Genomic DNA, 24,105 nt, shown 5'->3' on the forward strand with positions numbered 1-24,105 from the left:
CTGGTGGGCTGCAGTCCATGGGGTCGCTAAGAGTCGGACAGGACTGAGCGACTTCACTTTCACTTTTCACTTTCATGCATTGGAGAAGGAAATGGCAACCCACTGCAGTGTTCTTGCCTGGAGAATCTCAGGGACGGGGGGGCCTGGTGGGCTGCTGTCTATGGGGTCGCACAGAGTCGGACACGACTGAAGCGACTCAGCAGCAGCAGCAGCATATCCAGGCACATTACCATTATTAGTCATTTTATAGTTTGTATGTGCATATGTGCTAAGTCCCTTCTGCTGCTGCTGCTGAGTCACTTCAGTCGTGTCCGACTCTGTGTTTAAGGGGTTTTTTTTTTTGTTTTTTTTTTTTTTAGTTTAAGGGTTTAGAAAGCCAGCTGCAGCCAACGCCTTTTTCCCTTACAGCCCTGAGGCTCCAATTCTGAAAACTGGTTACAGGCGGGTTGGATCACGTGACGGATCAAGTGCTCACTGCGCCCACCCCGCTTCCTTCCGGTAAAAATTCTGGTCGCACCGTCTCCTTCTGCACGTGGTGTTGCCGCTTTTGTCCCCAACTTGTCTGCGGACCCCGGCCGCCTGCAGCCATGGCACCCGGCCAGCTCGGTGAGCTCCTCGGCGCCCTGGTGGAGCCGCGCCATGACCTCCGTGCCCCGCGGCTCCCTCACCCCGGCAATGGCGGCGGCCAGATGGGAGCTGTGGGGCCCTGGCTGGGTGGGGAGGCGGCGCTGCGGTCAGCAAGGCTCGGGCCCGCCGCGCGCTCGAGTGCGGCTCGCTGGCGGCGGACCCGACCCCGGGTCAAAGTCTGAGTAGTGGGGACCCTAAGATTCGCGAATGCCTTCTCCAAACTGCTCCCCCTCCCCTGGACCCCCTGGGCTTTGAAGCACAGAATGTCTTGTACTGAGAGTGATGCAAAATGTCTTTTGTTTCAGCTTTATTTAGTGTCTCTGACAAAAATGGCCTTGTGGAGTTTGCCAGGAACTTAGCTTCTGTCGGTTTGAATCTGATCGCCTCTGGAGGGACTGCAAAAGCCCTCAGAGATGCTGGTTTGGCAGTCAGGTAAGGAACAACTTGCTTTTTAAGTTAAGTCCAATCCAAACGTAGTTTGGTGACGTTGACCAGAAAGTACTGTATTCCATTCACTGCATGAAATAATGTTATTTACTCCTCCCAACAGTGCTGTGAAATTGGTAAGTTAAACCACCTTTTGCAGGAAGCTTAAACTTATTTTCAGGTTTACAGAGTAAGGAGTTGGGACCTCCAGAGCTCTCATTTCAGAGCCCCTCGCCCCTCAGCTAAATCTTATAACACATTAATGTTATAACACAGTGCATATTAGGGGGATTGTTTGTTGTGCAAGAAAGGAGTTGTGATTTTCAGGATGCCTATGATCTTCTTTTTTTTTTTTTTAAGAAATGATTTATTTTTGGCTGTGCTGACTCTTTGTTGCTGCCAGCAAGCTTTCTCTAGTTGCAGTGAGTGGGGGGCTAATCTCTAGTTATACTGCAGGGGCTTCTCATCGCCCTGTCTTTTCTTGGCCTCACAAGAGAAGCCCTGGACTCTAGGGCTCACAGGCTTCACTGAAAGTTGTGGCTCTGGGTCTTATTTGCCCACATGATCTGTTTTGACTGGCTCTTTAGTGAAACTGTTCACATCATTAAAATTCAACTCTTAAGATTCATCCTCTCTTCCCCGAGTATCTGATAACCGTGTACAACATGTTGATGTCTTTTTCTCCAGGGTTTTTATAAGCGTGGTCTTTATTTCATAAGCGTGGTCTTTATTTCATAGCTCATATAGAAGACAGATAGTTTTGCTTCTTGCTTTTTTCCCCACATGTTGTGGGTTTTCAAAAACTTGGCGGGCTTCACTGGTGGTACAGTGGTGAAGAACCCACCTGCCAGTGCAGGGGACACAGGTTCAATCCCTGCTCCAGGAAGATTCCACATGGCGTGTAGCAGCTGAGCCCCTTTGCCACAACTGCTGAAGCCCAGGTGTCCAAGAGCCTGTGGCTCTGCAACATAAGCCATGGGCAGTGAGAAGCCTACCACAAATGGAGAATAGCCTCCACTTGCTGCAACTAGAGAAAGCTGTGGGCAGTGAGGAAAACCCAGCAAAACAGCCAAAAATAAATGAATAAATTTTTAAGAAAAATAAATAAAAATTTGCTTGCAAATTCAGCCAGAGAAAGTGTTCAGGTCAATTTGGGGATATGGATTGATACTTAAATGCTGTCTTTTATTTGACCCTGGGTCATACTTTGTGAATATCTTTTCTAGCTTACATTTTTACCTTATTTTTTTTCTTTTTTCAATGTAAAGGTTTTTAACTTTTATGTAGGTCAATCCAAAAGGCTAAATCCTTGCTATCCCTTTTAATCTATTACTGGGATAAAGATACTAATAATTTTGTTGTATATTGTCAAATTACTTGTGAGTTTAATTTATTTCTTAATATTTCATTAGTATGGCTTATGATTCATTTTCTGAATTCTGAAAATCCAGGCTCTGAAAAAATGTTGGAAGATGCTTTGAAATGATATAAAATGTAAAATGAAAGCCACAGAAACAGTAGCAATATTCTGTCTGTTTTCAGAGATGTCTCTGAGCTAACTGGATTTCCTGAAATGCTAGGGGGGCGTGTAAAAACCTTGCATCCTGCAGTCCATGCTGGTAAGTGGTTGGATATCTTCAATTTTAAATAGTGGTTTTCAATAAACTTTGCAGTGGTTTGGCCACAAAGTTTGTTGGGGTTTTTCCATATCATCTTATGGTTAATAGAATAAGCAGGAATAAGGAAAAAGGCAGATCATAGCTCAACAAAAAAATCTGTGAGGTTACGGTGGTTTTGTCACATCTGCTGCTAAAGTTCATAGTACATAAGAATGTTTAAAATACAATCTAGTTTGCTTTGTTACCTGATGGATTCCTCTGGTAGCTGTTAGTCCTGGCCTGATAAATAATTTAGAGTTTGTTATTTCCTGCTGGAGTTAATGAAAATATTTAGGTTTTAGAGTGTGAAAAAAACTCTTGCTGTGATTCAAGCTTGGAATAAAGCATCACAGGATAACTGACTTTCAAAGGAATCTTAAAATACTTTACTACTTATGAGAGTATATGCACTGATGGAACTGACAGCAGGTGAAATTCCGTTTACATTTTGTTGCTCCAGGAAAAGGGAATAGGGAACTGATGCGAACAGTTTTGAAGTACACTCACTAATCCTAATTTTACACTGTCTGGTATTCTTAATTAGGCAGTGCTAGGGGCTTTAACATGATTGATGAAGTCATGTTGGAAAGAAGTGTCTTATTCTGACTTATTTTTTGAACCTAATACTTTAACTTTGTTGAATTAGGAATCTTGGCTCGTGATATCCCAGAAGATAGTGCTGACATGGCCAAACTTGATTTCAATCTTATAAGGTAAAAATTTTCAAAGTTGAACTTTTACTACATTAAGGATCAAAGACAAAGAAGCCAAATCTGGTGTCTCTTTTTAAATATCAAGGTTAACGTTAGGCTTCGCTTCCTGATTACTTACTGTAAACATTTATGAGGACCTTGTTTGTGACATTGTATGTGGGTAAGCGTTTTGATTTTGCCAAATTTATATTACTGAAACACCTAATTATGCTTAAACAGCCTTTGCTTTTTTAAAATCTGTGATCTAAATTGTGATATATATAAGTAACTTAGTTATTTACATAATGATATTCATAGTTTCTTTTTGTTGCATATGTATAATAGTTTTTTCAGATATAATTCACATACCATATAATTCCTCAATTTAAAGTAGATAATTCAGTAGTTTTTAGTATATTTAGAGTTGCACAGTTACCACCACAGTTAATATTAGAATATATTCATCACTGCCCTTCCCTCTGGCACTCTCCCTCCTGCCCCAAACTCTGCCCATTAACTTTAATCTCCATATTCCCCAACAACCTAGACCACCACCAGTCTATTTTCTTTCTCTGTGGATTTATATGAGCACCGCTCATCAGTGGAATTGTATAATACATAGTCCTTTGTGACTAGCTTCTTAGCATGTTTTCAGAGTTCATCCATGTTACAGCATATACCATTGATGCATTTTTTATTGCTGAAAAGTAATCACTTATATAGATATACTCTCATTTATTCATCAGTTGATAGATATTTGGATTGTTTTCCACTTTTGGATATACTGACTAAAGAAACTGGACATTCGTGTACAAGTTTTTGTGTGGACATATATTTTCATTTCTTTTGGGCATATACCTGGGAATGTTAATTTCATGGTAACTCTAACCTTTGCAGGAGCTGCCAGACTTATTTTCCAGGCCTCATCAGTTTACATTCCCACTGGCAGTATACAAAGGTTCTTCTTTCTCTGCATCATCACCATTTGTTATCGTTTTTTTTTTTTTTTTTTTTTTTTAACATTTTTAGTGGGTATAATATGGGTTTCTTGTAATTATGATCTTTTCATGTGCATACCTTCAGAGAAATGTCTGTTCAGATGCTTTGCCCATTTTTTAAAAATTGAAATATAATTGCTTTACAGTGTTGTGTTTTTGCTATATTGAGTTATTTATCTTTTTATTATTGAGTTGTAAGAATCCATTTTATCCCATTCTGTAGATTGTTTTCATAATCTTAATGGTATCATTTGACCATCATAAAAGCTTTAAACTATGGTAATATCCAACTTATGCTTGTGCTTTAGATGTTATTTCTAAGAATCCATTTTAAAGTATAATGAAGATTTATGCCTATATATATTTTTTTTCTTTTTTTTTTTTTAATTTTTAGGGCTTGATAATACAGTGGCTTAGCTAAGGTTACCCAGGCAGCAACATTTCATTATGATTTGGTGGGAATAATGTGTACTGAAAGCATTTGCTGACTCTGGCCCCTTCTATTTCCCTGTGCTCTTGCAACCATGAGAGGTCCTGATGTTTCACTGTAACTTATTAGAACTTTAAAATGTCAAACTCAGAGTTCATATTTTAAATCATTAGGGGTTTTGGTCATGTTAGCAGTTCAGTTCAGTCGCTCAGTCATGTCCTACTCTTTGCAACCCCATGAATCACAGCACACCAGGCCTCCCTGTCCATCACCAACTCCTGGAGTTCACCCAAACTCATGTCCATCAAGTTGGCGATGCCATCCAGCCATCTCATCCTCTGTCGTCCCCTTCTCCTCCTGCCCCTAATCCCTCCCAGCATCAGAGTCTTTTCCAATGAGTCAACTCTTTGCATCAGGTGGCCAAAGTACTGGAGTTTCAGCTTCAGCATCAGTCCTTCCAATGAACACCCAGGACTGATCTCCTTTAGGATGGACTAGTTGGATCTCCTTGCAGTCCAAGGGACTCTCAAGAGTCTTCTCCAACACCACAGTTCAAAAGCATTAATTCTTCGGTGTTCAGCTTTCTTCACAGTCCAACTCTCACATCCATACAGGACCACAGGAAAAACCATAGCCTTGACTAGACGGACCTTTGTTGGCAAAGTGATGTCTCTGCTTTTGAATATGCTATCTAGGTTGGTCATAACTTTCCTTCCAAGGGGTAAGCGTCTTTTAATTTCATGGCTGCAGTCACCATCTGCAGTGATTTTGGAGCCCAAAAAAATAAAGTCTGACACTGTTTCCACTGTTTCCCCATCTATTTCCCATGAAATGGTGGGACCAGATGCCATGATCTTCATTTTCTGAATGTTGAGCTTTAAGCCAACTTTTTCACTCTCCTCTTTCATCAAGAGGCTTTTTAGTTCCTCTTCACTTTCTGCCATAAGGGTGGTGTCATCTGCATATCTGAGGTTATTGATATTTCTCCCTGCAATCTTGATTCCAGTTTGTGTTTCTTCCAGCCCAGTGTTTCTCATGATGTACTCTGCATATAAGTTAAATAAGCAGGGTGACAATATACAGTCTTGATGTACTCCTTTTCCTATTTGGAACCAGTCTGTTGTTCCATGTCCAGTTCTAACTGTTGCTTCCTGACCTGCATACAGGTTTCTCAAGAGGCCAGTCAGGTGGTCTGGTATTCCCATCTCTTTCAGAATTTTTCACAGTTTATTGTGGTCCACACAGTCAAGGCTTTCGCATAGTCAATAAAGCAGAAATAGATGTTTTTCTGGAACTCTCTTGCTTTTTCCATGATCCAGCGGATATTGGCAATTTGATCTCTGGTTCCTCTGCCTTTTCTAAAACCAGCTGGAACATCTGGAAGTTCACGGTTCACATACGGCTGAAGCCTGGCATGGAGAATTTTGACCATTACTTTACTAGCGTGTGAGATGAGTGCAATTGTGTGGTAGTTTGAGCATTCTTTGGCATTGCCTTTCTTTGGAATTGGAATAAAAACTGACCTTTTCCAGTCCTGTGTCCACTGCCGAGTTTTCCAAATTGACTGGGGTATTGAGTGCAGCACTTTCACAGCATCATCTTTCAGGATTTGAAATAATAGCTCAAGTGGAATTCATCACCTCACTAGCTTTGTTCCTAGTGATGCTTTCTAAGGCCCACTTGACTCCGCATTCCAGTATGTCCAGCTCTAGGTGAGTGATCACACCATCGTGATTATCTGCGTCGTGAAGATCTTTTTTGTACAGTTCTTCTGTGTATTCTTGCCACCTCTTCTTAATATCTTCTGCTTCTGTTAGGTCCATACCATTTCTGTCCTTTATTGAGCCCATCTTTGCATGAAATGTTCCCTTGGTATCTCTAATTTTCTTGAAGAGATCTCTAGTCTTTCCCATTCTGTTGTTTTCCTCTATTTCTTTGCATTGATCACTGAGGAAGCTTTCTTATCTCTCCTTGCTATTCTTTGGAACTCTGCATTCAGATGCTTATATCTTTCTTCTCCTTTGCTTTTTGCTTCTCTTATTTTCTCAGCTATTTGTAAGGCCTCCTCAGACAGCCATTTTGCTTTTTTTGCATTTCTTTTTAATGTTTTAATGTTAGCAGTTACTGACGTGTAAATGGTGGAAGTTTCCACTTTTTCATGATAGCTGAATTCCTCTTTGTTTCAGAGTTGTTGTTTGTAATCTGTATCCCTTTGGGAAGACAGTGGCTTCTCCAGGTGTAACTGTTGAAGAGGCTGTTGAACATATTGATATTGGTAAGTTTGGAAAACCATTTTTGCAGACTGTTTGCACTGTAAATGAAATGACTCTACCGTCTGAGCCACCAGGGAGGTCCCAGTGTTCACTGTTGAAGGGGTAGAAGATAGTCTCTGGGACTGTTGTTGTTTAGGCACTAAGTCATGTTCATCTCTTTTGTGACCCTGTGGACTGTAGCCCACCAGACTCTTCTGTCCATGGGATTCTCCAAGCAAGAATACTGGAGTGGGTTTGCCATTTCCCCCTCGAGAGATCGTCCCGACCCAGGGATGGAACCGTACCTCCTACAACAGCAGGCAGATTCTTTACCACTGCGCCACCTGCGAAGCCCAAAACAATGTGTGGGTGTGCGTGCATGCCCAGTCACATCCAACTCTTTGCGACCCCGAAGACTATATCCCTGGGATTTCTTAAGCAAGAATACTAGAGTGGGTTGCCATTTCCTCCTCCAGGGGCTCTTACCCACCCAGGGATCAAACCAGCGTCTCCTGTGTCTCTTGTGATTAATTCATTGATATTTTCAGAGCTCTTGGTGTAGAGAGCTTATTTTTTGAATATGACTGAGTACACACATATTATTTTTCTTTATTTTGGGGCTTCCCAGGTGGCTCAGTGGTAAAGAATCCGCCTGCCAAGCAGGAGATGCAGGTTCAGTCCTTGCGTTGGACAGATCCCTTGGAGATGGAAATGACAACCCACTCCAGTATTCTTGCCTGGAAAATCCCACAAGCAGAGGAGCCGAGCAGGTTAAAGTCCTTGGGGTCACAAAGAATCAGAAGTGACTGAGCATGTTTTCATGAATGCACAGCATGTACAGTCACTTGATTTGAAAGAGGTTAAACTGATGAAAATGCAAATCATCTTTTGTTCTTCAAAGGAGGAGTGACTCTGCTGAGAGCAGCAGCCAAAAACCACGCTCGAGTGACAGTAGTATGTGAGCCGGAGGACTATGCAGCTGTAGCCTCAGAGATGCAGGATTCTGACAGCAAAGACACGTCCTTGGAGACAAGACGCCAGTTAGCCTTGAAGGTGGGAACACGCTTTTATCTGGTGTGGTGTTTGCAAAACCAGCAGTACTCCGTTCTCACCACATCATATCACCTGCCAGGGCTCTGGTTGGAGCCGTTATCCTTTTATTAGAAATGGAGAGACCGACATTCAGAGAGGTCTTCTGTCTAAAAATTGAAAGAGAAGTGGCAGGGAGTAATTCTTTGTGCTGTTTAGTATTAGTTGGTGTCTTTCCTGCATGGATGGGTGTGTGGGCTTGTGGGTGTAGTTGGATATATAGCACATGGAAACCATTTTTAACCTCACTTTTGGTTTTAATCTCACTTTGGGAAGTACTATGGGTATTTCACAAACCTTAACTCTTTTTTTAGGCTTTTACTCATACAGCACAGTATGATGAAGCAATTTCAGATTACTTCAGGAAAGAGTACAGTAAAGGAGTATCTCAGATGCCCCTGAGGTATGGAATGAACCCTCATCAGACTCCTGCCCAGCTGTATACGCTGAAGCCCAAGCTCCCTATCACAGGTAAAGGCTGAGTATTATGTGACATGGTTTGCCGTGTCTGGGTGTGTATGTGTCTTTCTTTCTATTGTGTCAGACGTGATTCACTTTTTAGAAAATGAATTGCATGGTACCTCTTATAGTTGCCTGAAATTTGAGTTGCCAGTGGGACTTGTAAACAAAAAATACTGTGATAATCCAGGGTTTTGAAGAGAAGTCAAGTTGAAGATACAGGTTGGAGTATCTTTGTGTGCATATTGGTTTTGAAGATGTTGGGACAGGATGAGACGGTCTGGATTTCATAGTAAGATGGTTAGGACCAAACCTTGAAGTGGCAGTAGAGGAACCATTAGAGGAGACAGGGCTGCTGAGAGCAGTGGCTATTTGATTTGAGAATGTTACAGAAAAGTGATTTCCTTGGAATGATGGATTGGTCTGGCAGCCCGTTTGAAATGGGTCAAAATAGTAATGAGAGGTTAGGAACTAAGAATGGTAAAGATAATTCTTTGAAATTAGTCAGGGCTTAAGGATCTGTAGAGTAATAAGAGAGTTTTACAGTTTTTTGGTCTTGTTTTGTTGTGCTTCATCGCTCAGTCATGTCCGACTCTTTGCAACCCCATGCACTGTAGCCCACCAGGCTCCTCTGTCCATGGGGAATCCTCAGGCAAGAATACTGGAGTGGGTTGCCATGCCCTCCTCCAGGGGATCTTCCTGACCCAGGGATCGAACCCAGGTCTCCCACATTGCAGGCAGATTCTTTACCATCTGAGCCATCAGAGAAGCCCTGATTTGTTGCTAAGGTGGGTTGTTTAGTGAGCAAGCACATCCTGCTGCCTGGTACAAGGGAAGGGTGGGTCCAGCGGGCAGAGGAGAGAGTTGTAGGTGTAAAGACTTTGGGGGTGAAGTGTTGCGGGGGACAGCTTCTGTTGTTTACTGTTGCCTATTTTGCTTCTTCGGTGCCTCTCCCATGAGCTCCGTGAAAATAGTCTTTTTTTTGTTTGTTTAAGGGAACTTTATTTCCAGGTAATTTTATTAAAAAGAGCAGGGTTTTTTTGTTTGTTTTTTTTTTTTTAATTTTATATTTTGCCCATACCACATATCTAACCTTATAAGATCCATAGTTTAGATTCAAAATGTCTTGTACATTCTATGGGTTTGGGCAAACATAATTTACTCATCTTATGAAAATTATCCTGTTGTTCAGTTGCTAAATTGTGTCTAACTCTTTTGGGATCCATGGACTGTAGCCTGACAAGCTCCTCTGTCCATGGGATTTCCCAGACAAAAATACTGGAGTGGGTTGCCATTTCCTTCCTTCTCCAGGGGATCTTCCCGACCCAGGAATTGAGCCCTAAATGTCTCCTGCATTGACAGGCATGTTCTCTACCACTGAGCCACTAGGGAAACCTGATACTATCTTGCATAATAGTTTCACCACCCTAAAAACTCCTCCCCTTCAGCCTTCTAACTAACCACAGGCAGCCACTGATCTTTTCACTGTATACTTTTGCTGTTTCCAGATATCCTAGAGTTGGAAACAAACAGTATGTAGTCTTTTCAGACTGACTTCTTGCACTTAACAATCTGTATTTAAGGTTCTTCCATGTCTTTTGATAGCTCATTTCCTCTTATTACGGAATAATATTTCATTGTGTGTGAATGTACCAGTTTATTCATTCACCTATTGAAAGACATCAAAAACAGAAGGATGCTGTTTGGCAGTTTATGAATAAAACTGTTATAAAGCTTTTTGTACGTGTTTTTGTATAGACCCAAGCCGTCAATTCATTTGGGTAAATAACTAATTTTCTGTTGTATGATTTTATTACACATTTAGTTTCCTTTCTGGCTCTCCTCATAAGCTTCATGATGACAGTAATTTGGGAGGGACTGTTTTATTCACTGATAACATCCCAAGCTCCTAGAACAGTGCCTAACATTGTAGTAGGCACTCAGTAGATACTTGGCAAGGTTTTGCTTGTGAAAGTATCTGCTATTGAAGATAACACAGAGGAATGAAATTGTTAAGTTTTTCATTGGTGGCCCATTACTTTGTGTGTGTATGCTAAACTTATAAATATTTACTCATAAGATTTTGGCTTTTAAAAATCCTGCCACTGTTAAGAAAATAGGCAGCAAAAAACTTGTAAGCTCCTTTTTAACTGCATTTCAACTTGAAGCCGAGCCTGCTGAGTCCAGTTAAAAGAAGAGGACCTCCTCCCCTGTCCATCAAATGAGTTTTTTCCCTCCATCTCTCCCACCCACTAAACTCCTGCTTTAGTTTATAACATTATTTCTTAAACTGACACGACTTACAACTTTAAAATATTATGCTCAGTTGCTCAGTCGTGTCCAACTCTGCAACCCCATGGACTGTAGCCCCCCAGGCTCCTCTGTCCATGGGATTCTCCATGCGAGAATAGTGGAGTGGGTTGCCATTTCCTTCTCCAGTACTATATTTTAGATACTCTAAATTGTATACTAAAGTCTCACAATTATTTTATCTTAGTTCTGTACTGAAGTGGATCCCTGATGATTGCTAGTCTAGTTGTACTTTTTCCTGTTCCGGAATTCTCTGCTGATTTATTTATGGGTTGGCTGGCTGTGGTCCTCATGGTGTGTGCTCGTATTTATGTTCATGCATTTCTGTGTGTGTGTGTGTGTGTGTGTGTGTGTGTGTGTTTGGTAACGTGGGTTCAGACTCTGGTGCTGTATTCACTCACTCATCTCACTGAGTTCTTACATGTTCATATATATCTGTTCGCCTCTTCATTATACTTCTTTTGAAGAATTTTTGTGCAGTCTTTATATGTTTAAAATGTTTCTAGGAAATGTACACATCTTATTGACCTTGCTTGTTCATGTGTGTTTTTATATGTAGTTCTGAATGGAGCCCCTGGATTTATAAACTTGTGTGATGCTTTGAATGCCTGGCAGCTGGTGAAGGAACTCAAAGAAGCTTTAGGCCTTCCAGCTGCTGCGTCTTTCAAACATGTTAGCCCAGCAGGTAAACCGTTGCACCCTGGGATTCTCTGGAACTGTTCAAAATGAACTTCTTTTTAAAGTTTTTAGAAATTTGACAAGACTCTAAAGTAAATGTGAACAGTCTGGGATGTGTGAAACCACTTTTGATTAATAATGATATTAATGTAGTAACGGGATAAAATCAGATAACAATAACATGCACACGTATTATTTACATAAAAATAATGTGTGACATTGTTATAAGATAGGAAGGTCAGGAAATAGTTTTATTTGTAGTTGCTGCTACTGCTAAGTCACCTCAGTCGTGTCCGACTCTGTGTGACCCCATAGACGGCAGCCCACCAGGCTCTCCCGTCCCTGGGATTCTCCAGGCAAGAACACTGGAGTGGGTTGCCATTTCCTTCTCCAATGCATGAAAGTGAAAAGTCAAAATGAAGTCACTCAGTCGTGTCCGACTCTTAGCGACCCCATGGACTGCAGCCTTCCAGGCTCCTCCTTCCATGGAATTTTCCAGGCAAGAGTACTGGAGTGGGTTGCCATTGCCTTCTCCCATTATCTGTAGTGGAAGCATGTTTTAGAAAATAAAAGTTATGTTGCCTAATGCAATATGACTAAAATTTTTCCACATGGATGAAAATTTAACTGAGCAGACGTCAAGAATTTGTTACAACACTTTTAACTTTCTATGGCCATTGTCTGAGAGACCTTTTTGCTTCTGTGTCTCAGTCAACTTTACAACTTATTTATAACTCCCACTGACAATTCACCACATAATTAGTTCTCAGATACTGTTTGGATGTTCAAACAATGGGAGCAGCAGGAAAATAGTGTGTGATATCAGGCAGGACAGAGAAAGAGTCAGTAATGAAGTAAAGGAGCTCCATACACATGCCTGGTGCTGGCAGACTCGGTGGCTCTATTTCAGAGGCCAGAGAGGAGAGATACCCCCTGCTTCACCCTCCCCTGCAGTTATATTTTGCCATTTATCTGGCCAAGTAGATTTTTGTTTAATTTGGCATAAGCACTAGAAAGTACCCTGCATGGACTAGATGTTTGGAAAAATGTTGTCCTAATGTAGGAATTGACAAGTGGTAACTGAGATTTTTGACTTATAAACGGGTCTCTATACCAGGTGCTGCTGTTGGAATTCCACTCAGTGAAGACGAAGCCAACGTCTGCATGGTCTATGATCTGTACAAAACCCTCACACCCGTAGCCACTGCATACGCAAGAGCAAGAGGTCAGACGAATAATAGCGTGTAGTTTTTTTTTTTTTCTTTTCTTTCTTTTTTTTTTTTTAGAGGAAAGGTAATATCTGATCTTAAATATCCTTTTTGGTATAAGATTTCAAATTATGTTAATTCATTTTTTATTAGTACTGCAGAATAACTATATGAGAGCCTTGGAATAAATTTGTTTATAAAAATGTGTGTTTTAGTATTTTAATGTAATAAAGGGGAACACAATTTCAGGTTAGCCTATTGAATGTGTTTGTTTTGCTTAAATTATAGTTATTTAAGTACACTGAATTTGGTTAAAGTTAACATTTTATATAATTCACAAATGTCTAACTGATGAGTTTAATAGCCTATGAATATTGTAATAACATTAATGGGAGATTATTGAGATACTTTATCATAGTTTACCTTCTACAGCAAGGGTTCGCCAGCTATTACTCAACAGGCTAAGCCAGCCCACCACGCATCTTTATCGATGTAGTTCAGGTGGAGTAGGGTGATATGGTATTGTCCGTGACTGTTCCAACCTCAGAGTTGAAACAGGGATCACAAAGCTTAAAAAATATTTACTATCAGGCCCTTTGCTGAATGTTGCTCTAGAAGGTAAAATTAAAGAATATTTCTTACTGATTATTTCAGTTAAACAAGTTACTAATCTATTGTTTAAATCTCAAGTTAGATTTTATGTGATCACTTTGGGGTTTTTTGAATGTTATTTTTTTCTGTATAAGGATAATCTGTGATAAACACTTTGTTTTAATTTTTATTTACAGGGGCTGATAGGATGTCTTCCTTTGGTGACTTTGTTGCATTATCTGATGTTTGTGATGTCCCTACTGCCAAGATTATCTCCAGAGAGGTTAGTGGAATTCTGCATCTTGATCCATATATAGCTAAGTAGAGCCAAATTTTACGTAGTGTTTATTGAAACCATAATGTATAATATTTGTATTTGGCTATTGTGATGTAAAGTTTTACATATTTAATTCTTTTAAATTGTCTAGTCATTATTTTAATGCCAAAATTATTATTTCTGAAGCTGACTGTATACCTTCATTAGGTCTGTAATGAAAGAGACTGTTTAGTGGGGGAAATTATAACCTATTCTGAAAAAGTAACCCCATCAATTGAGTATCAAACAAGCATTCCAGAAGGGTGGGAGGGTGGTGTTGGGGATTGGGGAGACAGAAGAAGAATGAAGTTAGCTCAGGTAGCTTGGAAGGAAACAGATAGCATTAAGGCTAACAGGGCCAGTGGCTTGACGATATTTAGTTTCATCGCAGGGCTTCTTACCATCACCCCTACCATCCCCAGCGACAGTGGAGTTGGCATGTCCCATTACAGGTTACATATAGCATGAGGCTTGGGGTGTGAGCTGTGACTTTTGTACTTTTTGTGTCTTTAGCTATACTGTGTTAATCTCTGATTTCCTCTGAACCCCTTCTCTTGCTTTTGAGGAGCCTGCCTTGCCTCGGATCATTTAGCCAGGTTCTAGCAGAGCCAGAACTGGAAGAACATGCTCTGTCTAATTAGTGCAGAACAACCCCTGAACAGAATAGTAAAAAAGTCATGTGTCTTCCTAAGATACATGTATCACAGCAAATCATTCATATATTCTTCATTAAAATTGAAACAGACAACCAAAATGACACTAATGAGATAAGATCAGCTGTAAAAAGATGTCTTCTAGCACAGACTTATCCTTTCCAAGTATAGTGTTTGTATTATCTAGTAGAGGTAGAAACCAGAAACTGCTGCTGCATTATTTATGACACATAAGTATGTCTAGATTGTTTAGGTGGTATTCTCTGATTTTTTAAAATAGAAATTAATATCTAATGTTGATACATGTATAGGTATCTGATGGTATTATTGCCCCGGGATATGAAAATGAAGCTTTGAAAATACTTTCCAAAAAGAAAAATGGTAATTACTGTGTTCTTCAGGTTAGTGCAATTCATATTTACAGTAATAATTGCTCTTTTATTTTTCCCCATATTTAATCTTTTCTTTATACTGATAACCATTCTAATTTATCCTTTTTTACTATGATTTCTTTATCCTTAATCCTACAGGTTTTTTCTTCCTGTTAATTTTTTGAGTTTCAGATCAAGATAGCTTTCTCACCCTTTCTTTTAATTTTTTTAAAAATAATTTATTTAAAATGGTTTCCTATTCAAAAGGTATTAAAGGTTATTTGAAATCTTTCCTTTCCTTCTGCCACTCTATTACCTTTTTTTAAAGTAATATTTTCAATTCTTGCTCATCTTGCCTGAAATACATAGTCTGTGCATATTCAGCAAATACTCGATTGATAGTCAGCACCAGACAGTGTCATGTTTCAGGGTGTCAGAAGAGTATCAGGGCTTCCTCAATATTTTGTTTGGGAATTTGGCTAAGTTCGCACCTAGACATGTAATTACAACCATGAAAAACGTGTTTCCTTTGCCTGACTAGAGGCAAGTTTTTTGACATCAGTTATAGGTGGGCACATCTCAGTTTTAGAAATTTTATAATAGAAAAAAAAAAAGGACCATTTTAGAATTCATGAAAATGCAAATTAAGTAGAATTAATATGAGGGCTTGCTTCTGAGTTACAGGTTATCAGTGCTTTCTGTACTGTTTAAGTATAGAAAAATGTCTGGGGAGAGAGTAGTATTATGACGTAGGTTATTCCCATGCCCCATCATTTCAGATCAAAATCTGGAAGAGGTCAAGAGAGCCGTGAATGACATACTCCTTTCCAAATGACAAAGACACATACTACAAATGCTGTTCTCCATTGAACTTTTTAATCTTGGCTGAGTATTTGTAGTAAATTGTTAGAAAGAAAAGAAAACTAGTGGTTAATTTTTGTGCCACTGCCTGTTTTGTAGCCAGTCTGTTTTATCTACTGTTTTGTTTTGTTTAAAAAAAAAAACAACTATGTGGGCAGTGCTTTCAGTTACTAAAACCAGAAGTTCTCTGTTAGAATTATTGGTTCTATTATGTTGGTGTAAGTTACAAAATCCTGTGAGGTTATAAAGCCTATAAAGTTTTGGAGTAAAATATTGGTGCCTGGCCATTCTATTACAGCCATCCTGAAATGATCTTGTACCTGCTTAAGTCAGAAAAAAAAAAACAAAAAACATGCATATAACCTTACTTGTAATAATATACCTTGAACATAAATTAAGTGAATGATTTTGCGAGATGTGGATTTTTTTACTCTTAACTTTTTAAATTTGTGTTTTATTTAGATGGACCAGTCTTATATTCCAGACGAAAATGAAGTTCGAACTCTCTTTGGTCTTCGTTTAAGCCAGAAGAGAAATAATAGTGTTGTCAACAGGTCACTGTTTAGCAACATTGTTACCAAGAATAAAGATGTAAGTCTGAAAAATAACTGAATACTAGTAATTCCGTAGATCAGTTTTTTAACATTTATATGCTTATGCATTTATGAAGGCCCATATTTTAAAACTGATCAATACGCAAAGAGCTAGTCCTTCTTTGATTTGTCAAGTAAGTTTGAGAACTTAAAAAGTGAGCAAAAGACCAACCATGTTAGAAACTTTTGTGCACCTGTGTGTATGTGGTCAGTTATCTTCAGTTCTACATAAATGGGATCATGTCTTTTATCACTTGGCTTTTTTCCATGCATTAAGCTACAGCTGTGTTTCTGTATCAATAAGCATAGGTGCACGTCTTCATCAGAAAGGCCACATGCAGTCTGTGTACTGTGATGGGTATCTAGGTTGTTTCCACGCTCAGTGCTGTGGTCTATGTTTACATGTAGTAATGAATTTGCTTTTGTCCTGTTGTCATATTTTAGAAGGACATGTTCCTAGGATAATACTGGATTGGGTGTTGTTGTTTTTTTAATTTACATGTTTTATATCATTTAATATGCACAGCTGCCTCTGGGTGGAGCGTAACCACTGTAATCTGTATTGTAAAGATCACAAATTGTGACATAGAGGACAGTTAAGAGATTTGGCTACACAGTAAGGAAATGGTTGAGATGGTACTTGTTTTTCTGAGATCTCCTGATTGGGCCTTCAGTTTTAAAGGCCTTCAGTTTCCTACACAGTAAGGAAATGGTTGAGATGGTACTTGTTTTTCTGAGATCTCCTGATTGGGCCTTCAGTTTTAAAGGCCTTCAGTTTCCTACACAGTAAGGAAATGGTTGAGATGGTACTTGTTTTTCTGAGATCTCCTGATTGGGCCTTCAATTTTCTCCGGATCTGATGTTGGCTATACTTTTTTTTTTTTCCATTACTTTGGATGTGTAACTAACTTCATTGTTATCTGGTCTTGTCTGCTGGTATACCTGGCATTTTTGACTGAATGCTGGTCATGAGAATCAGATGAACTAAAAATTCATATTTTTAAGGCAAGACGGGAAAAATTTAAACATAAAACTTACTCTCTGCCCTTTGGCCTCCTGTCTCCCCTTGAGTGTGCAGTGTGCATCTGTATTATGTACTAACCAGGCCTCCCCAATGATAGAACTATCTGCTCAATCATCATTCAGTCTTAGACTTGTGACAGTGTAACTATAGATACGGGAAGAAGCAAAAAGAGGGAACCATTTCTTGTACTGTAACAGACATGTGGCCCAGAGGCTTTTGTAGTTACGGGAAGAAGCAAAAAGAGGGAACCATTTCTTGTACTGTAACAGACATGTGGCCCAGAGGCTTTTGGTTACTGTTAAAAGGGACCAGTAATAACACATCAGGTAGCCGATCAACAAAATGCTTGCCTGAACTAAAGGAGCATTCCTAGCACCATGGAACAAATTAGTCAAGAAATGCCTCCCAAACCTTGGTTGAAATTAAGACAGAGAGGGAGCGGATCACAAAATTAACTAGCTCACCTACCATCCACTTCTGTAAGAATCAAGTCTTCAGCCACAGCAGTCACTGAAAGGAATTCAGGATGAGGTAACTTTGTGCTCTAGAGAAACTTGACAGAACTGGCCCTCAGATAGTTTGGATATTTTCAGGAGATGTTATGAAACCCAGTTTCTTGCATCTTAGAAGATCATCCCATACTTAGAAGAGCACTGAAACCGTTAACTAAGGTGGGTCTTCGAGGACAGCAGTGACCTTCTACTGAGATGTGTGCTTGGTTGCATATGCCCCTTCATCAACATCAAGTACATGCTTGCCACACCCTTACCTGTTTGGAACTGTTCTCCAGGCTCTCTGAGAGGCTTTCTCCTGGGTTTATAATCCTTAGGTTGACTCAGAATTTCCATTTCTTTTGTAGGTTGACTGTTGATCAGTTTTTTTGTCCGTAATATGAAAAAGCCATAAAGATACTTTGAGCATCTGGTTAGTGATATTTTCCTTCCATAGAGCTGAGCTCAGCTCATTTACCTCTTAGTTACCACCTTGCAACTAGGAGAAGGCCTGGAGGAGAAAACAGAGTCACACTGTTGCTTCCTTTATCACCGGGGTGTTTGCCTCTTGCCTCTCAGTCCTCGATATTTTATGAGCTCTGTATTCAGTATTTCTGTCTGTTCTTAGAAAAGGATTAGTCTCTTAACAAGTCATTGTGTAACAGAAGTGGACAATGAGTTAGCTGTTGTTCTCCGGTGTGAGTTCTGAGGCTTTAAGTAGAATGCTGAAAATAGGCTTTAAAATCTTCATCGGGCTAGTTCTGTTAATAAACATATAGTGATTAAGGCATGATCTTTGTTGATTTACTGGGTATTTCATTTGTATTGTTGAAAGTTAATGGTACCCTAAAATAAAAGAACATTTTAGGAATCATAAGTAAAGATATCTTGCAGGTTTTTGGAATCCGCTCCTTTGGTAAAGACCCTGAGGTCCTGGGTTAGCAGTATTACTTGAAGCAGCTCACAGTAAAATAGGGCTCTGGATTTTTTTTTTTTTTCCACTTTTTTTTTTTAACCTGGTTGGTTAACGTATTTTTAAAAATACTGAAAGGGCATTGAGCCAAATTCCATGGTACCCATGCTGACAACCATGCCTATTTATTGAGAATCTTAATTTTTGTAAGTTTTCCTTGTAGGTTTATAGGTATTGGACTGATTAATAATTTAGTGGAACCTGAGAGGTTTTGTGCTTCTGGCTGTGCTATCTTGGATATTTTTACGAGTCTGTGATTTTAATCATTTATCTAAGTTCTTCTCTACTTGTTCACATGTATTTTTAATAGAAATTTGGAAACCTACGGATGAGAATGGTGGATTTATCTTCCTTTATATTCTTCTCCCTTCTTCATGTGTTCATTTTTATGTGTATGTCCTTTTTCTTGAAATGTCTCTCCATGTCTTTTGCCCATTTTCTAATTAGATTTGTGACTGAGTTTTAAGAGGTTTTTACATGTTTTGAATACTACTACTTTGCTGGATATGTAGTTTGCAAATATTTTCTTACAGTCTGTAGCTTGTCTTTTTATCCTCAATACAGTACCTTTCAAAGAGTAGAAGTATTAATTTTGATGAAGTTGTATCAGTTTTTCAGTTAGCTTAATTTATCAATTAGCTGTGCTTATATATTCTGTCCACTTAGCATACCAACATAGATCATTATCCTTCTTTTCAATTTTATTTGCTCTTTATAGTAAAGATAGTGACATTTTTAGTTATCATAGTTGTTTCATTCTATTTGAACCAGTATTTAGTTCATAATACATTTTTTAATACCTTCTACATAGAATATTCTAGGCAAACCAAAAAATGATCCTAATATGACTTTGCCTGAAGAGCCTTGGATGTGTGTGCATCACAGTTGATTGTAGTATCTGTACAAATTATTCTCAGTGTAGTTTCTGAACAATAGCATCTCCAGTTATTTGTTGATACTGTGATAGAGAGAATACTGTTCATCAGTGTTGGAGTGGATATAGTTTTCATGTCTAGTGCGATATGTAAACAGGCTTAAGCCAAAATTCCTGTAAAAATGGTGTCAGTTTGAGTCTGTGATGCATTAGGCATCACACAGAGTTCCATGACAAATATGTTAGACATGATCCTTTCAGTAAAACATGGTAGTGTCTCCTATGAACAGTTATAAAGACATAAAGAAAGCTGAGTGCCGAAGAATTGATGCTTTTGAACTGTGGTGTTGGAGAAGACTCTTGAGAGTCCCTTGCACTGCAAGGAGATCAAACCAGTCCATCCTAAAGGAGATCAGTCCTGACTATGCATTGGAAGGACTGATGCTGAAGCTGAAACTCCAGTACTTTGGCCACCTGATGTGAAGAACTGATTCATTTGTAAAGACCCTGATGCTGGGAAAGATTGAAGGCAGGAGAAGAAGGGTACAACAGAGGATGAGATGGTGGGATGGCATCACCGACTCAATGGACATGAGTTTGAGTAAACTGTGGGAGTTGATGGTGGACAGGGAGGCCTGGTGTGCTGCAGTCCGTGGGGTCGCAAAGAGTTGGACACAAAGAGCAGCTGAACTGAATGAATAGTTAATTTCATTCCCTCATCTGAAGGATAGAACTGCATTATAGGCCTGTTATAATAAATGAAGCATAGGATGCTAAAAGTCAAACGAAGTTTAAAAGAAACACCAATTTACTATTTTGTCTTTTTTCTAGTTGCCAGAATCTGCGCTCAGGGACCTCATCGTGGCCACCATTGCTGTCAAGTACACCCAGTCGAACTCCGTGTGCTATGCCAAGAATGGGCAGGTAACCAAGCTGTCAGGCTCACCTTGGGGGGAACTGTGGTTTTACAAAGTGATACTCAAAAATCTGTCTGCCTTGGGAACTAGACTGGCTTGAAAAGGAAGATGTTGCCAAGTTTTTCTCCTTGGGTTTGTCAGTATTTACTCGGTGATGACTACAAAGTATTGTTGGAATTAAGTATTAGAATGGTTCTATTGTTCCTTACCTGGAATGAGTTGGCACATTTTGGAGTAGCAGACTGTTAATAGCTCCTACGGAGCTAGTTTATTCGCTCCCCTCCTCCCTGTCAGTAGTATTTCCAGTGAAGAGGGAGGAGAAAGTACTAGCCCATTATTTTGCAGCTTGAAGGGTATTTTTATTTATATTTCTGTAAGTCATTTTACTAAGAATCTGCAAGCTGGGAGTTAGCATCATCTTTTAAAATCAACTTTATTGAGGTATAAATTTATATACAGTAAAATGCACCCTTTTAAAAAAAGTTTAACACTTTGCACAGATTATATGATTGTTTGACCACTACCACAGTCAAGATGTTGAACATCTCTTCTGATCTGATGTTAAGCTAGAGACCTTCTTTCTTAGTGTACCAGCCCACAGAGTATAGAACCAAGGTGGCTCATCACCACAACTCTACTAGCTCTGGGGTGTACCTGGATTTGCCATAATAACTTTAGCACTGTTTCTTCTCATAGTGTCTTGAGCTCCTCTCTAGACATTTGTTAAATTATTTAGCCCATAAGTGGAAGGGGAGAGTGGGCATTAATTGGAATTAATTAATATTAATAACCTGGAAGACCCTTTCAAATATAGCATTTTAGTGATTGCCTACTGTAGCAAAAGAGCTAGACATGACTTAGTGACTAAAAACTGTTGAAAGATTGCTAACCTGTAGTAACAAAAATCTGGAAGATTGTGGCTGCTGGTCTAATAAGTTCCAGTAAGACCATGCTTTACTGCTGATATCTAGAAGTTCTAGAAACTTCTGTAATATTAATAGCCATGCCTCAAATGTCACTGAAGAGTAAAACATGAATAGTATTTATAAAACATGTTACCCTACCTTTTAAAACTATTTATACGTCGTTTGGCCTGATTTTTCCCCCCACATAAAATTGATAGATTTGAGGGGACTATGCACAAAAAATCCATTGAGAAACATGTTGTTGGAGAAGTATTCATTTTAATGCCCATGTTCTTCAGGTTATTGGCATCGGAGCAGGACAGCAGTCTCGTATACACTGCACACGCCTTGCAGGTGATAAGGCAAACTGTTGGTGGCTTAGACATCACCCCCAAGTGCTTTCCATGAAGTTTAAAACTGGCGTGAAGAGAGCGGAAATCTCCAATGCCATCGATCAGTATGTTACTGGAACTATCGGCGAGGTAAAAGGGCTGTTATTGAGTGGGGTTTACCCTTTCCTGTGTAACTGTTGTCATCACTCCAAAGAGAAAAGGTATCAGGTTGGCCAAAAAGTTTGTTTGGGTTTTTCTGTAAGATCTTATGGAAACATTTGAATGAACTTTTTGGCCATCGTATTTTTCTTGAAGCTTTAGATTGTCTAAAATTACTAATGTAAACAACCTCTGTCTCATTTACCTCTCTTTGGCATTCTTTACCCCTTTCTGACACCACAGATCATGTCTTCTTAGATTATAGCCACTGCTTTAGTTTTGTGTACTTGTACCCCTGCTGGTTCTAAGTTTTGATGGCAGGGACTGTTGTTCACCCATCTTGGATATCTGTCACAGTGCCAGGCATGTTGCTTGCTGTGTGATGGATGTGTATTCAACATTGCATACAGGTTACTTGATAGCAGGTAGCAAATGCCCCTGACATTCTCCAGAAACTCCATTAACAACTCAGTGTACTTGTGTTATGTTTCATGTGCTTTAATGTTTTCTACCTTAAAGAAGGTATGAGGGAGCATTAAAATTGCAGGTATTAGGTAGCCTGCTAAAAAAGTAGGACTTAGCCCAGTTTCTGGAAATACAAGTGCTTAATGGGTAATGGTTACAAAATAAAAATTAAGTTCTGGTCTTCTGAGGGGGTGAGTCAACTCCACTAGGTTGTCCAGCCAGGGATAGGAATCCACAATACAATCAACAAGTGTTGTTGGAGAACATGCCTTGTAACCAGGAGGTGTTTCAAACAGTCTTTTTTAAAAATGACGTTAATACTTGATTTTTCTGCTCGATAATTACACAGCAAATTGTGCTCTAAGTCCTGGAAGAGGACTTACATATATGAATAAGAATAAAAGTAGATTGTAGAGTACATCCCAGCATTCTGATTTGTATCAGATAGTACTGAAAATGGTGTAATACTTGTCTTTCCCCCCCTGTCCCCACTTACAGGGTGAAGATTTGATCAAGTGGAAGGCACTGTTTGAGGAGGTCCCTGAGTTGTTAACCGAGACAGAAAAAAAGGAATGGATTGACAAACTTAATGAAGTTTCCATCAGCTCTGATGCCTTCTTTCCTTTCCGGGACAATGTAGACAGAGCTAAAAGGGTAAGTATGAAGTTGGTGTGTGTTTGCATAGATTTGGTTATTATGTACTAATTATTTTAAAAATAGTGCTTCTGGTTTTTTCAGTTCTATGAGTTATATGTAAGTTGTGATGATACGATGTATCAGTATAATAGCTAGAGAATTATTTGCTTTATGGATAGCCCAAATTCCATTATTTTGCCTCTTTGACAATGAATCAGTCTGTAATGTGAATTGTTGTTAGCTTACTCTCTTTACTGGGGCTGGCAGTGGTAGTGGTTGATTCTGGCATGTTTTGGCATGAGGTTGTATTTTGAGAGTTGATCTCTGTCTTCCCCTCCCAGAGTGGCGTGGCCTACATCGCTGCCCCTTCCGGTTCTGCCGCTGACAAAGTTGTGATCGAGGCTTGCGATGAGCTGGGAATAATCCTTGCTCACACGAATCTCCGGCTCTTCCATCACTGACTTCATCAATACATTATTTTATACCCTGCCTCTGTGTAGGTGAAAAATCACATACGGAATTTTGAAAATGGCCTTTGTTTAAAACTAAAGCATAAAATTTAATAATCTTCAGTCTATACTGTCTTAGTTATAGGCACTGTCTTGATTATTGTAACTTAATAAATTGTGAAATTGGGTAGTGTGAGTCCTTCGCAGTAGTGTTTTGGAAAGATTTCTTGGCTATGTCCAGGTCCTTGGCATTTTCATATAAATTTTAGAATCAGCTAGTCTGTTTTTACAGAAAAAAACCTCTTGAGATTTTAATTGGCATTGCATTGAATCTGTAGATCAATTTGTGGAGAACTGATGTACCATCTTCTCTCCCTTTGAAGATTGATGCCCCTCTGGTTCCCACCAGCTTTTGGTTGCTTTACAGGAGCTTCAAATAGACCTTTTAAATATTTTTGGCCAGTGTTCATAATTATCTGCAGAAGGATTAGTCCAAAAATTTACACCAATAAATATAATAACTTATAATAATTGGTGTAGCTTAAATAGCTTTTATATTTCTAAGTAATTTCTAGCAAAGTATTTTTTTCCTCTCTAGGAATTTGACTGTTTTAAGTTTTCAAAATTGTTAATTAGCATATAGTTGTAAGTAGTTTTCTGAATTTTTA

General features: G+C 39.2%; 1 protein-coding gene across 1 annotated transcript; it reads left to right on the top strand.

The window, feature by feature from the left end:
• Window positions 1–500: 500 nt before the first annotated feature.
• On the top strand, window positions 501–23,625 carry ATIC (5-aminoimidazole-4-carboxamide ribonucleotide formyltransferase/IMP cyclohydrolase). Its single transcript, NM_001075254.2, is given in 16 exon segments — window positions 501–606; window positions 933–1,059; window positions 2,596–2,672; window positions 3,358–3,424; window positions 7,018–7,106; window positions 7,985–8,136; window positions 8,487–8,643; window positions 11,501–11,626; window positions 12,737–12,844; window positions 13,616–13,701; window positions 14,699–14,788; window positions 16,082–16,210; window positions 20,406–20,498; window positions 21,696–21,878; window positions 22,851–23,006; window positions 23,330–23,625. Coding segments are annotated over 16 exon segments (1,779 nt in total). The 5' UTR covers window positions 501–587; the 3' UTR covers window positions 23,450–23,625.
• Window positions 23,626–24,105: the final 480 nt, after the last annotated feature.

Source organism: Bos taurus, chromosome 2, assembly GCF_002263795.3.
Source record: "Bos taurus isolate L1 Dominette 01449 registration number 42190680 breed Hereford chromosome 2, ARS-UCD2.0, whole genome shotgun sequence".
Taxonomy (NCBI): domain Eukaryota; kingdom Metazoa; phylum Chordata; class Mammalia; order Artiodactyla; family Bovidae; genus Bos; species Bos taurus.